This window comes from Carettochelys insculpta, chromosome 23 (genome assembly GCF_033958435.1).
Source record: "Carettochelys insculpta isolate YL-2023 chromosome 23, ASM3395843v1, whole genome shotgun sequence".
Classification (NCBI taxonomy): Eukaryota; Metazoa; Chordata; order Testudines; family Carettochelyidae; genus Carettochelys; species Carettochelys insculpta.
In genome coordinates this window covers 22344972-22357772 of record NC_134159.1, presented here as the reverse complement: position 1 = coordinate 22357772, position 12801 = coordinate 22344972, and the positions used below count along the sequence as shown (strand labels likewise).

Here is a 12801-nt window from a genome sequence, read left to right as displayed (position 1 = left end):
GCACAGAAGGGCATTTTGCACCCCAGGGGCTGAGCTCTGCTGACAAGGGGGCAGATTTTAACAGCCTGTCTGGGCTGCAGTGTCCCTAGGCTGTGTCTGTCTGTCTGTCTGTCTGTCTGTCTGTCTCCCAGCGAGGGGCAGACAGCAGCTCCTGTACTTTCATTTTGGCTCTGTTCAGTCTCACTCTGCCGGTACAGAGGCCATTGAACAGCTAGCAGCCAGCCCGTTACACGTTACCGCTCAGCTGGACGCACAAAGCTAGTCATGGGTGGAGGGGCAGAGGGCCTTTTCCTTATTACTTTGGAAGCACGTGGGGTTCTAGGCACACCACCAGCCGGGCTGCTGATTTCACCCTCTGGGTGAGCAGGATGGGACCAGGCACTGGCCTTCCAGCGCTCAGGTGCACCATCTGTCGGGAGCTTTGAGCTGCATGTTCTCGCTGGAACCTGAAAGCTGTCTAGGGCTGCGGTTCCAGTACGGTGCCAGGAGCTCCCTTGCCATGCTGCGGAATGTGGTACACAGCCAGCTGCTCGTGAGCTGGGCCTGTGACCCATATGGCTGTGGCAGTGCAGCAGGGTGGGGGGCTCCGTAGTTGGGTGTGGCGTGTACAGGGACTTTGCCTGCCTAGGATGACACTGCCATGTTGCTCTCCTCCCTGGGACCCACAGAGGCTGCCTGGCTGCCAAGTGCCACAGGCCAATGGTGTTCAGTCCCATAGGGCCTGGGCCAGGGGCCGGTCTGTTCCCGGAGGAGCCGGCCTGCGCTCTGTCCTGCCTGTTTGCGATCCCTACCTTCCACCCTCTTGGGGTAGGGACGGCATAGTGCAGCGCTGTGACCGGGGCGCTGCCTCACGCAGTCCCACAGACAGTGACTTTCTCACCTTCGCAGCCTGAGCCAAGGGGGCAGCTGCTGGGGGCAGAGCTCAAAGCCCTGGGCTAATCTGCAGTTTGCAGGGCAGGCGGGGTGGTTTGCGTCACGCGCTAGCACCACTGGAACTAGGAGCTTTCCTGTAGCTCTGACAGAGCCAGCCCTGGGGCTACCATGTGTCAGGGTGTGGGCTTCCAGTTCTGGTAAGTGCAGGCTGCTGGGCAGCAGCAGTAGGGGGCTGGGTTGTCTTGGGTGAGCAGTGGGCATCGGAGCCAGGCCTGGTTTTAACCTACGGGGAAGAGCAGAGCAGTTGTGTGTTCCAGATTTGGGGCAATTGTTAATACAGCATGTGGGCCTGGACTCCGGGTCTGCTGTGCAAATCATCAGAGAACAGAACTGGTTCCCAAGGCCCCAGGGAGTTGCCTGGGAAAGCCCCAGGTGCATGGAGCTCTCTGCCTGACCCCCATAGGGGCAGCAAAGCCCTAGACCTGCTGGCTTACATTGCTCCTAGAGAAGAGACTGCAAAGTGAGCTCATACGTCTTTCAAGCATGCACAGGAAATCTGCATTTATCCACAGACTGTCTGCTCAGCACCTTGGGCCAGTTTTAGCCAAAGGCAGCAATCAGAGGCACAGTGTATGAGATCAGGCCATGCAGAGCTCTGTGCCAGACACTCCCCCTGAGCCTGGCCAGGAGGGAGGCACTCAGCTGTAGAGACAGACTGTGAGTTCGGTGTCTGTGCTGTCACCCCCTTAGCACAGGGCTGTGCTTGCTCTGCAGAGATTTCCCACCTCCCTAGAGCAAGCAGCCCAAGCAGCGTCCAGCTGGGATTTAATTTCACCCTCGCAGCTGTTCCTGATTGCAGATAATTCAAGCTAATCTAATTGTGCCTGTTCATCCTTTTTAGTTGCAGGGAAGGAATTAGCTTGTGTGTTAACACAGCCTGCCGAGGAGGGATGTCTGGGAGTGGGGTGCCCCTTGGGAAAATAAAAGCAAGGGGTGCAGGAGTCTGCCTTGCATAGTGTCAAGCCACCTGCAGCAGTGCTGAGAACAGGGTGCTGTGGGTCCTGCCACAGTCCCTGGCTTGGAGTAATAATAACCCCCAAATGCCTAGTTTCCATCAGATGCAAACTGCCCCAATTGTAGCAGCCTCTGGCCCCACTTCCTGGGCTGCTGCCAGCTAACACCTCTTCACAGGAGCTCTTCAGTCTCTGGCACCAGGAGCTGGGAGTCACCCCAGGGCTCTGGAGGTAGCGGAAATGCAACCCCAAGTCTGTGACATCACAGGTGTCTGTCTAAACAGGCCCCTCAGCGGTGTGCAAATGGGGCACAGAGCTGCAGGGGTCAGAAAGGAGCTGCTGTGAGGGGCTGACAGCACTGCAGAGCTGGAAGGAACCTGTGGTCCCTGTGAGCTGGGCACTTGTGCAGCTGCTCAGGAGAGAGGCTGGTGCCATCCAGCTGATCGCAGAGTGCCCATGGCTAGGTTTGTGTTTCCCTGGTTGGTGCACAGTCACACTCGCCTCTGCACATGTAACAACATGTATTCTGCACATGGATGGAAAATTGGCACGTGGACGGAAGAGACGAGTGGGGGCATTGGTAGGGTCCAGGTCGGGGAGCGCAGGAGAGAGCTGTTCTCGGGATCGGCATGACGTGCCGAGGGTAGTCGCTTTCCCTGGTAGTGGCGAGTTCTTGGGTGGAATTCTTTCTGGCAGTAGCAGTGGCCTTTGCCCAGAGAGTGGGGAGAAGTGAAGGGGGCAGGAATAGGTCGTGTCTGCGGGCTCAGGTTGGCACCTAGGAGGGAAAAGCTCCAAAACCAATCCTCAACCTTTGAGCCGTGCAGCTCGCCATGGCCACCATCCCACAGGGACTTGCCATGCTTGCCTGAGGCCTCCCGAGGAATGTTCAGTCCCAGTGTGAGATGCACACAGCCACACTGAGCCACAAGCACTTCAGCCTCTCTGCAGCTTGTGGCTCCTCTCCTGGAGACAAGGCCCAGAGAGCTGCATGTCTGGGGATGCCTTACTGGAGGTTTTCAGGCAAACTGCTCTGGCTTCTGTGCAGTGCAGAGCCACGACAGAGTGTAGCAGCTGGCGCTCCCTGTGCAAGTGTCTGCAGCGTTGTCCCAGTGCATCGTACACGTGTAACCATTGTCACCCCGGGAGCATTGCCCAGCTTCCGTGAGCAAGGCTGCCTGGAGGCACAGCTAGCTGGGTGTGTTGGGTGCCGAGCACACTGAACAAGGGTCTCCTGTGATTTTGCAGCTTTGCATTCTTTTGGGGAGGTGGGGGGGTTATTCCGCTCCTAGTAAATGTTCTCAGCCTGGGAGAGCACAGCATTGTCTCCTTGGCCATGCGTCACCGCACGGTGGGGCTGTCAGTCTCTCCATCGGAAGTTTGTGCTACATGTTGATTTAATGAAAACAACGAGGAGTCCAGTGTTACTTTAAAGAGGAACAAATTTCTTAGGGTGTTGGGACATAAGCGTTCATGGAGCACAACTGTCATGGTGGGGGGACACCAGGCCCTGTTCCCCCGCAGGCGGCTGTGACTCTCCTTCAGCAGGGAGACACAGCGCAGAACAGACTTGTCAGAACAGAAGCCAGAAGCTGTCATTGCCACCCATCTTGCAGGGAGAGGCCCAGGGGGCTCCCGAGCTGGGACCCTGGTCCTCCTTCCTCCCTCTCAGGACAGACGAGACTCCCCCCGCACAACCGTCCAGTGCCAGTTCAAACTAGCCAGGCCCCTCCTCCCTCCTGTTTCCCAGGGAAGAAAGGTGTCACCCGGCTGCCCAGGTCACAAAGGACACGGGGGGGCCATTGCCTATGTGTGAGAAGTCGTCATGCTGAAACGCCCATCTCCAGCTGTGCGCTGATGCTGTGCCTAGGGAAACTGAGGCACTCACCGCGGGTAACCACAAGAGAGTAGCAAACACATGAACGAACCAGGGGGAAGAAATGCCCACACCCCGACTTCATCACAAGAACTCACATCCTTTTCAACTGGCTAAATGTAGTGCCTTGCATGTTGAATTGTTCCTCTCTGTTACTATTCAACATCCTTTTCAGTTTTCTTTCCAGCTTCTGCGGAAGTGAGTGGTCTCTCATGAAAGCCTGTGTCCTAACGCCCTTTGCCAGTCTTTAAAGTCCCACGGGACTCCTTGTTGTTTTTGCTGAATGCAGTGACTGCTTGTCAGCATTGATTTAAGGTCTGACTTGCTCTCAGCAGCTTCTGGAACATGTGAGGTACTGATCCCACATCCAGCTGGGCTGAGACAGTGACTGGCCCAGTCAGTGCAGCTATCTCCATATGCCCTTGCACAGAAATAGTTCTGTTGAGGCTCTCTCCTCTTACTCTAATTGATCATTAATGTAAAGCTTGAGTGGATTTAGGACATCTTAGCTCTTGCTCTTCAACCAGCTCTTTTGGTTCAGGACTGCGCTGTGGGAACATTCTGCTCCCCTCTGCGCTGCCTCCACCAGCAGCTACAATTTCTGCGGGGCTTCTGGCTCTTTCCTGGTAGCTTTGCTTACTCCAGGTAAGTGTGGCAGGTGTGACCCAGTGGGGCGTGGGGATTTGATTCTCTTGGGTAGGTTCACGTGTTTCCTACTGTCCTGTGGTAACCCAAGGGGGGGTGCCTCAGTTTCCTTAGGTACAGACTCAGTGCATACCTGGAGATGGGAGTTTCAGTGTGATGACTTCTCACATGTAGGCAATAGGGCTCCAGGCCATTTGTAACCTAGGCAACCAGGGGACACCTTTCTTCGCTGGGGAAACAGGACAAAAGAGGGAGGAAGGGGCTGGCCAGTTTGAATTGGAACAGGGCAGTTGGGTGGATCAGTCTCGGCTAATATCGCAGAGAGGATGGAGGGCCAGGCCCCGGCTCAGGAACACCCCACCCCACCCTGCCCCTGGGGTCTCTCTCCCCAGGATGGATTGCACCGATGGCTTCTGGTTCCTGTGCTGACAGATCTGTTCTGCGCCACATCCCTGTCGCCTGAGAACCCTTTGTTCTCCCTGCTGCGTGAGCATCATCTCTGCCGGTGGGGGGGTCAGGGCCTGGGGCCCCCACACACTGTGACAGCAGGGTTTATAAATGCATTTTAGGAAGCCCTGGCTAAGGCGTCACTGGACCAGGCAGCACTTGGTGCCAGCTCCTGCCTCCTGCATCACAAATTGCCTGGGCTCCCTGCTGGTTCAAGGGATGATGTCCCCCTGAAGGTGGTGGAATCGTTCACTGCTCTGGACATTCCGAGGGGCCTAGGACCTGCTGTCCCTCTGGCTAGTGGCTCATTTGCAATGGCCCCAGACCTTTGCTGGGAGGGTGAGAGGTGCAAATTCTTAAAGCCACAAGAGAGATTGTTGTTTAGTCTTAAAGCCTTGGCAAGAGCTCTAGGTGCTCTGCCTCCAACGGGAATGAGGAGCTGGACTTTGATTGGAGCAAGATGAATAGGGTGACAGAATGGTCCCCAATGGGAACATAAGAACATAAGAACATAAGAATGGCCATACTGGGTCAGACCAAAGGTCCATCAAGCCCAGCATCCCATCTGCCGACGGTGGCCAATGCCAGGTGCCCCAGAGAAGGAGAACAGAAGACAAGTGATTTATCTCCTGCCATCCATCTCCTGCCCTTGTTATGAAGGCTAGGGCACCATACTTTATCCCTGGCTAATAGCCATTTATGGACCTGACCTGCAAAAATTTATCAAGCTCTTTTTTAAACCCTAATAGAGTCCTGGCCTTCACAGCCTCCTCGGGCAAGGAGTTCCACAGGTTGACTGTGCGCTGTGTGAAGAAAAATTTCCTTTTATTAGTTTTGAACCTACTACCCATCAATTTCATTTGGTGTCCCCTAGTTCTTGTATTATGGGAAAAGGTAAATAATTTTTCTATATTCACTTTCTCCACACCATTCATGATTTTATATACCTCTATCATATCGCCCCTCAATCGCCTCTTTTCCAAACTGAAAAGTCCCAGTCTCTCTAGCCTCTCCCCATATGGGACCCTTTCCAAGCCCCTAATCATCTTAGTCGCCCTTTTCTGAACCTTTTCTAATGCCAATATATCTTTTTTGAGGTGAGGAGACCACATCTGCACGCAGTACTCGAGATGTGGGCGTACCATAGTTTTATATAGGGGAAGTATGATATCTTTTGTCTTATTATCGATCCCTTTTTTAATAATTCCTAACATCCTATTTGCCTTACTAACTGCTGCTGCACACTGCGTGGATGTCTTCAGAGAACTATCCACTATAACTCCAAGATCCCTTTCCTGATCTGCTTGGCAGAGGTTCTTGAGGGTTTTCACTCCCCAGCTGACTGCAGCAGCCTGTGGGCAGCGCCCAGCGGGGGTCCTGGCCTTTCATCCCCACAAGATTCGTGTTGGACCCACCTTTGAGAACTGGGGGGGGAGTGCAAAGAGCACTGCTTCCCCGTGCTGCTCTTCTGCCTTCGGCACCATGAGGCCTGGCTCTTCTGCTCACTGTCTGGGGAACAAGGGGCTGGATGGCCCAATGGTTGGGGTGAACCTAGCGCTGGGAGACCCGCGTTTAATTCCCTGTTGCGCCACAGGCTGCGTACAGATCGGTCTGTGTGTGCCTCAGTTTTTATTTCCTTCCATCGCTACACAGGGGACTTGGGGTGCTCCACCCTCCATAATAAGGGCTATGGAGAACCTCCACCAGGCTAGCAGAGCCAGAGCAGCGCTGCGTTGGCAGAGCTCAGAGCAGGGCTGGAGGTGTGACCAGAGCAGCAGGGGTGCTTGGGCTTCTCTGCTAGGAAGGAAACTGCCCTCCGCGATCAGGGCGAGCTGGTGGGCAGAGAGCAGTGCCAGAGCACCCCAGCCCCCGCCCAGAGCGCGCTCTGCTGCAGGCGCTGCAGTAAGGCGGGTTCCAGCCAATGCCCCACGAGGCCATCCGCGGGAGCACGCGGCTCTCCCACAGCCGTGTGTGGCCCCTGGTGCGATGGCCGTGGCACCATTAGGCGTAGCAGGACGGGCAGGGAGCTCCCCGTCTGGCTCGGCTCCGTCAGCAGAACAGCGCGCGAGACCCGCTCGGCCCCCGCGTCGGCCGGGGACGCACTGCGGCACGTGAGCTGGCAGCCAGGAGGGCTCTGGGCAGAGCCGGGTGGTGAGAGATTCTGGGTGTGGCGGTGAAGTCCTCTCCCCCTTTCGCCCAAGTCCCGGGCGCGTGTGATCCTCGCCCTGGGAGAACCTGATTTGCTGCCCCTAAGAATTAGCCCTCCCGAGTGCTGACCCGAGTGGCGGTTCGCTTAACTCTACAATTCAGTTGCAGACCTGGTGTCCGTTCGCCCCCGCTGGGCTCTGCAAGGCTGTTATGAGATGTGGTAATTGAGGGGCAGAGGCGCCGGGCTGGCACGGCCGGAGCCGGGCTGCGGGCGGTGGGTGCCCGTGGGCAGAGGCCCTGGGTGCTGCCCTGCGAACAGCGGGGCAGGGGGAGCCCGGCTGCCCCATGCTGCTGCGCCGGCCCGTCTGCAGCCCAGCACGCGCTGAGCACGCGCCTGCGCGGAGCCGGGGCTGCGGGTCCCTGCAGGGCACGTCCGGGCCCAGGGACCGAGATCTGCGCTCAGCCCCGCGCAGGCAGAGGCCGGCGGATGGATGGTGCCGTCCAGCGTCCGCCCCCTACTCGGGTGGTAGGTTCCGCCGGTGCGAGCGATCGCTGCCCGCTCTCGCAGGGGCGCTGCCTGCCCGGCGCGGCCGCCCACTGCACGGGGAAGGGGGAGGGGCCGCCCGGTGCACGGGGAGGGAAGGGCCGCGGGGTCGGCCCGGTGAACGGGGAGGGGCGGCCCGGTGCACGGGGTGGGAAGGGCCGCGGGGTCGGCCCGGTGCACGGGGGAGCGCAGGGGGAGGCCGGCCCGGAGCAGTTCGGGTTCGGTCTCTTACCCGCTCGGGGGCGGCCGAAGTGGGTGAAACTTGGGCCCGGAGCAGGTGGTCTCTGAAGCGCTCGGACCTGCTGGCACCGGGACCTGCGGCAGCACCAGGGTAAGTTGAGGCCGCCCTTGCCAGGAGCCTGCAGCCTGTGCCTGGAGCCCAGCTGGCTGTGCTCCCCAGGGCCAGGCAAGATTTCAGGGGCAGTTGGCACGGGAGAGCGCGCCCCACGCTGAAGCAAGCTTCACTGGAGGCTGATGGGCCGCCCTGGCCTGCAGCCCCGTCCTACAGCCCAGGCGGTGCTGGGCCAGGCTGGCTGCCTATTCTGCAGCTTTGTGGGGCACCCCCAGAGCCAAGCAGCACCTGTCACCATCCGGACTGAACAGGGCACCCCCCATGTGTCCCAGCACACACAGCCCCACAGCAGCGTCCTGCCCACTGTGCAGCAGCCGGAGGTGGTCATGTCGGCTTGCACGAGGGGAGGGATGGAGGGTGCCCTGGCCAGAGAGAGCAGTGCTGAGGGATGGCCCTGGCCAGGCATTCCTTCAGCCCCCACAGCAGGGCTCTCCCCAGTTGTCGGCTCAGTTGCTCCCATGGCACTGGGATCCTTGGCCCATGGCTGTGGCCGGGCACACATGCCCACTCTGTCAGTGTACTCCTGGGGCTGTTGCTGGGACCCTGAGCTGTTCCTGCATACACAAAGTGTGCCAGCTGCTGAGCCGGGCACTTGGCAGGCAGGCTGTGCTGCCTAGTTCCCAGCTGCCCCCATGAACATGGCCAGGCACCTCGTCCCCCTGCGGATGGAACAATCACAGCAGGCGGTGGCTGGGGTGGGGGGACGGTGGGCTCTGGTGCTTGTGAGGGTGGTGCTAGCTGCCGGGGCGAGGCAGGAGAGCCTGCCTCGCTTTGCGGCTCTCTGCAGAGCAACATATCTCTGGCAGCAGGTTCCTTGTCCAGCCAGAGCTGTGTCCTTGAGGCCACAGTGGCTGGTGTCGGCCTGCGCTCCTTCTCTCTGCCTGTGCTCACTGCCCTCGGGCCTGTGCTGCCCAGTTGCATGACACGCTCGCTTTGCAGGCTCTGGAGGGCTGCAGGAGCAGAGACACCCGAGCTCACGTCAGCTCACTTGCTTGGCTGCAGTGTGGGTTACAATGTGCTGGGGGACAGAGAGAACAGGGGCTGAGCAGCATGTCTGGGCTCTGCTGGGGCTCTGGGCAGCCTCCAGCAGGACCTTGGGCTCCTGGCCCTGCGTGCCGTGGTTCTGGGTTCTGGCTCTTGAGGGCTCTGGCACAGGCCTGTGTCCCAGGCTGGCTAGGCACAGAGGCCTGAGCACGCCCAGTGACAGGGATGCTGATGTGTGGGTGTGGAGGGGACTGGGCTTTGCTTCCAGGAGTGCACTTCTCCCTTGCATGGGTGGGGAGAGATGGCTGATCTCTGACGGAGCCACCACCCCTCCCAACTCCAGGGGTCTCTGGTGGAGGGAGCAGGCCCTGGCACGCAGGAGGCCGTGAGGTACCAGCCGAGCAGGCTGCCCCTGGCAAGAATCCCGGTGCAAACAAGCCTAGGGCTTGGCCTTTGTCTGGGTACCAGGAGGGCAGCTGGCTGCAGAGCTCAGCAGGACACAGGCCCCTGCTGCCCACGTGAATGACTTTGTCTGTGTCCTTGCAGCTGGGCAGCTCCAGGTGGGCTGAGCTCCATGCCCACAGTTACCCTGAGCAGCTCTGGGAGCAGCAGGGATAGAGGGCGAGGAGTGAAACCCGCAGCCAGGGAGGGACCTGCAGAGCTCCAGCAGGGGTTGCAGCTGCATGGGGCAGGCGTGTCCTAGACCCTCGTGTGGCCCTGGGTCACCTCAGCAGCTGGGCGAGACCAGGTGGTAATTAGCAAAGCGCCCAGCCTGCGGCTGGGACATCAGCCACCCCGACAGCCGACGCTGCTGAGCTGGGGGGGGGACACCCCCCAACAGCCACCCCTGACAGCCAGCACTGCTGAGCTGAGGGAGAGGGGGACTCCCCACAGCCACCCCTTACAGCCGGGGCTGCTGAGTGGTGGGGAGAGATGGACCCCCCACAGCCACCCCAACAGCCGGAGCTGCTGAGCGGTGGGGAGAGATGGACCCCCCACAGCCACCCCAACAGCCAGAGCTGCTGAGCGGTGGGGAGAGATGGACCCCCCCACAGCCACCCCAACAGCCGGGGCTGCTGAGCGGTGGGGAGAGGGTGAGATCTTTCTGTTCTGGGCTCAGTGAGGCTGGACTCATAGCTCTGGCGGACCTCATCCTTTGTGTGGTTGATGTGCAGTGGGGTCGGATCAGGTCCAGGTAGTGCAGCTGGAGGTGTCGGGCTGTGCACCTGCAGCTGGCTTGGAGCAGGGCTGCAGCTGTCGAGCACCCCAACCAGCACCAGCTTCGTGCTTCCAGACGGCTCAGGATGAGCACAAAGTGAGGCAGTGTCAGTGTCCTAAGGGTGATGCTCCCCGTGGTCCATTGGAGCTGTTGGTTCTCTGGGCTATGCGCTCCCGGGTGTGTGGACACTGAGTCCCGGCGCCTGGGAGGAACCTGACCCTGCCTGGAGGTGCCTTGGCCGGGTGCCCCACTTGCACTGCAGAGCAAAGCTGACGCTGGGCGTGCGTGTGGCTGGGCTGGTGTTTGCCCCCTGTGTGCAGATGCGCGAGTCAGAAACCCGAGGCGGTGCGGAGGCTGCCGCTCCCCTGGAGGAGGTGCATCTTTGCAGGAGCCTGGGAGGCTTAAGTTCCAGGCTGGTGGGTTGAGGCAGGGAGCAGGCGGCGGGTGCAGCAGAGCGGCAGGGGAGACACCGCACGTGCAGGGCGAGTTGCAGAGCTGCGCTGCGCTGGGCCAGGGGACTGATGTCTGTCTGGGCCAAGAAGGGCGAGCAGCTGGAGAGCGCCTTGAAAATCTGACTCCTCTCAACCCCGACGAGGCGCCTCACCTGCTTAGTCAGCGGTGTGTCAGGGCTGCGAATGCACCCAGCTCCCTCCCCGAGGGCTGAGTCAGTGGGTGACACGGCGGCGGACACGGGCTGGCTGGCTGCTGGTCGGGGGTAGTCTGTGGCTTGGAGAGGCAGGCAGCCCTGTGGTTCACGGAGCTTCTCTGGGGAGGGGTCGCTGCTGCCTGAGCTACAGCTCTTGCATTTGGTGTTGGTTGCTGTGACCAGAGGTAAGTCTGGAGTCAGGGCACTCGCGGTTTCCGTGGGCCCCGAGTCTGCCTGAGCACAGGATGCTTGGTCGCTCCTGCTGCTGTGGCCATGGGTGACTGGCATTAGGTTTCCTAGCAGCTGCGAGCTTTAAAAATTCAACAGTGAGCAGGAGCTGCTGCTGCCTCAGCTGCGTGGGACCCAGGTGCATCTCAGGGACTGTGCATCCTCTGGGCTGGAGGTGACAGCAGCGAACTCCCATCACCCCCTGCCTGCGTGTCTGGCCCCCAGCCGCACGCAGACCCTGGTCGCTGCCTGTGGCAGGCCGTCCGCCTCCCTGGCTCCTTCCCATCGGTGTGGAGCTTTGGGCACTGCGGTTACAGCCCCAGCTGCCGACCTGTCAGCCGGATCACAGCTAATGGGCTGGCTGGTCGCTGGGCTGATCCCCAGGGCGATGATGACCCAGCCTGGCGCTTGGTGACATCCTGGAGCTGTTGGGAACTTGGCAGCAGCTGCAGGCGTAGCCCAGGTCTCACGCCTGGCAGAGTCCTTCCTTCTGTCTGCTCCATGAGAGCTGTGCAGCCCCGTGGCAGAGCCTGGCTGTGCAGGAGACGTGGGATGCTAAAAAGCCGTCATGGGGAGAGGGGCAGGCCCAGCTCTACGATGGCAAAACTGTCTCCTGTGGCAGCCCCTGGCGAACGGCCTGGGGAGTTAGCTAAGAAACCGCTGGGGGGCTCAGCTCACTTCCCTCTGAGCTCAGGCACTCTGAGCATTGACCAATGAAGCTGCGCTGGGGATGGTCCCTTTAGGCCCAGTGCTTAAGCGGCTTCCCGAGGGGTATGTGGATGTTTGTGGCAGAGCCTAGAAAGTCTCCCAAGAGTCCTGTGCTTTATCCCCGGTCAGTCTTCCTCTTGCCACTGCAGCCCTCGCGTGCTGTCCTGGGGTATTGGAGCAGGAGGTCCCTGAGCACGTCCACCAGTAACTGCACAGGTGTGTGTACGCACGCCTCAGTAACCCTGTGTGTGTGGATCAGCCCTGGGTGGAACTCTCTGCAGTTACCTTCCCGGGCAGAGGGGCCCTGCTATGCACACTCACACCCCAGTGACCCAGGCATCAGCTTGGCGGCGGGGACGGGCGTAAAAGGAGGTACTTCCCCCAGCTCTGAGCACTGCTCCCTCCACCTCGGCACAGTGCTTGTCCTCCCTTGCTTCAATCAGCAGGGGAAGGTAGCAGGTTTGACCTTTGAGCAGTGGACACGGGGGCACCTAGCAGTGCTTCTCAAAGCAGACTTTCTGCAGACCTGGCCAGGTCACTTTGCAGTCCGTTCCCATTCGGAGGGGTTGGTACGCAGCCTTGAGAGCCTGGCTGCACTTGTTATTAGTGGGACGTTCCATTCTGGAGCACAAAGTGCTGCCACCAGGGAAAAGTGCCAGACCAGTAGCCCACCTGGGCCTCTGCTGCGTGCATGCAAAGTGGGTATTCGCCTGCACACTGGCACCTCGAGAGAGGGCGCAGTTGTGTGTAGCTGGTGCACTTGCCTCTTTGTGGTTTTCATGTTTTGACCCAGCCCAGCCTGGCTCTCCCAAGCCCAGCGTTGGGGAGGCAGTTTCCAGCATCCTGGCCCGGTTTGGTATGGCCTCCCCATCAGGAGGCTCCTGGCCTGGCCCGGCTCGGCTCGGCTCAGCTCAGCCCAGATGAGAGTGGGCGTGCCCTCTGGGCTGGCTTGCACTGAGTCACCCACCCGCCCCCCTGCCCGTCCAGGAAGCTCAGGGGCTGCTTCTGGTGCTCTGCTGTGCTGCAGAGGGGAGGGGACAGGATGCACCAGGCCTGGACAAGCTGCTTAGGGATGGGAAAATGAAAGCAGGTCAGCCCTGGTGGGGGGGAGGGGCAGGAAG

At 60.0% G+C, this 12801-nt stretch overlaps 1 protein-coding gene across 5 annotated transcripts in view; it reads left to right on the top strand.

Annotated features, from left to right (window-relative positions):
• The window catches only part of PLEKHG5 (pleckstrin homology and RhoGEF domain containing G5), a 77612-nt gene that overhangs the window by 23697 nt on the left and 41114 nt on the right, over positions 1-12801 (top strand). The window contains exon 1 of one of the 5 annotated variants that reach the window (XM_074975645.1): positions 7452-7525. The exons of 2 other annotated variants lie outside the window; for them this stretch is intronic. In XM_074975645.1, coding sequence (XP_074831746.1) covers positions 7487-7525 — 39 coding nt within the window. In that variant the 5' untranslated portion in view covers positions 7452-7486. Of the gene's footprint in view, positions 1-7451; positions 7526-7811; positions 7875-12744; positions 12771-12801 lie in introns of those variants that run through there. 2 more of the 5 variants (XM_074975649.1, XM_074975647.1) reach the window with 2 other exon arrangements.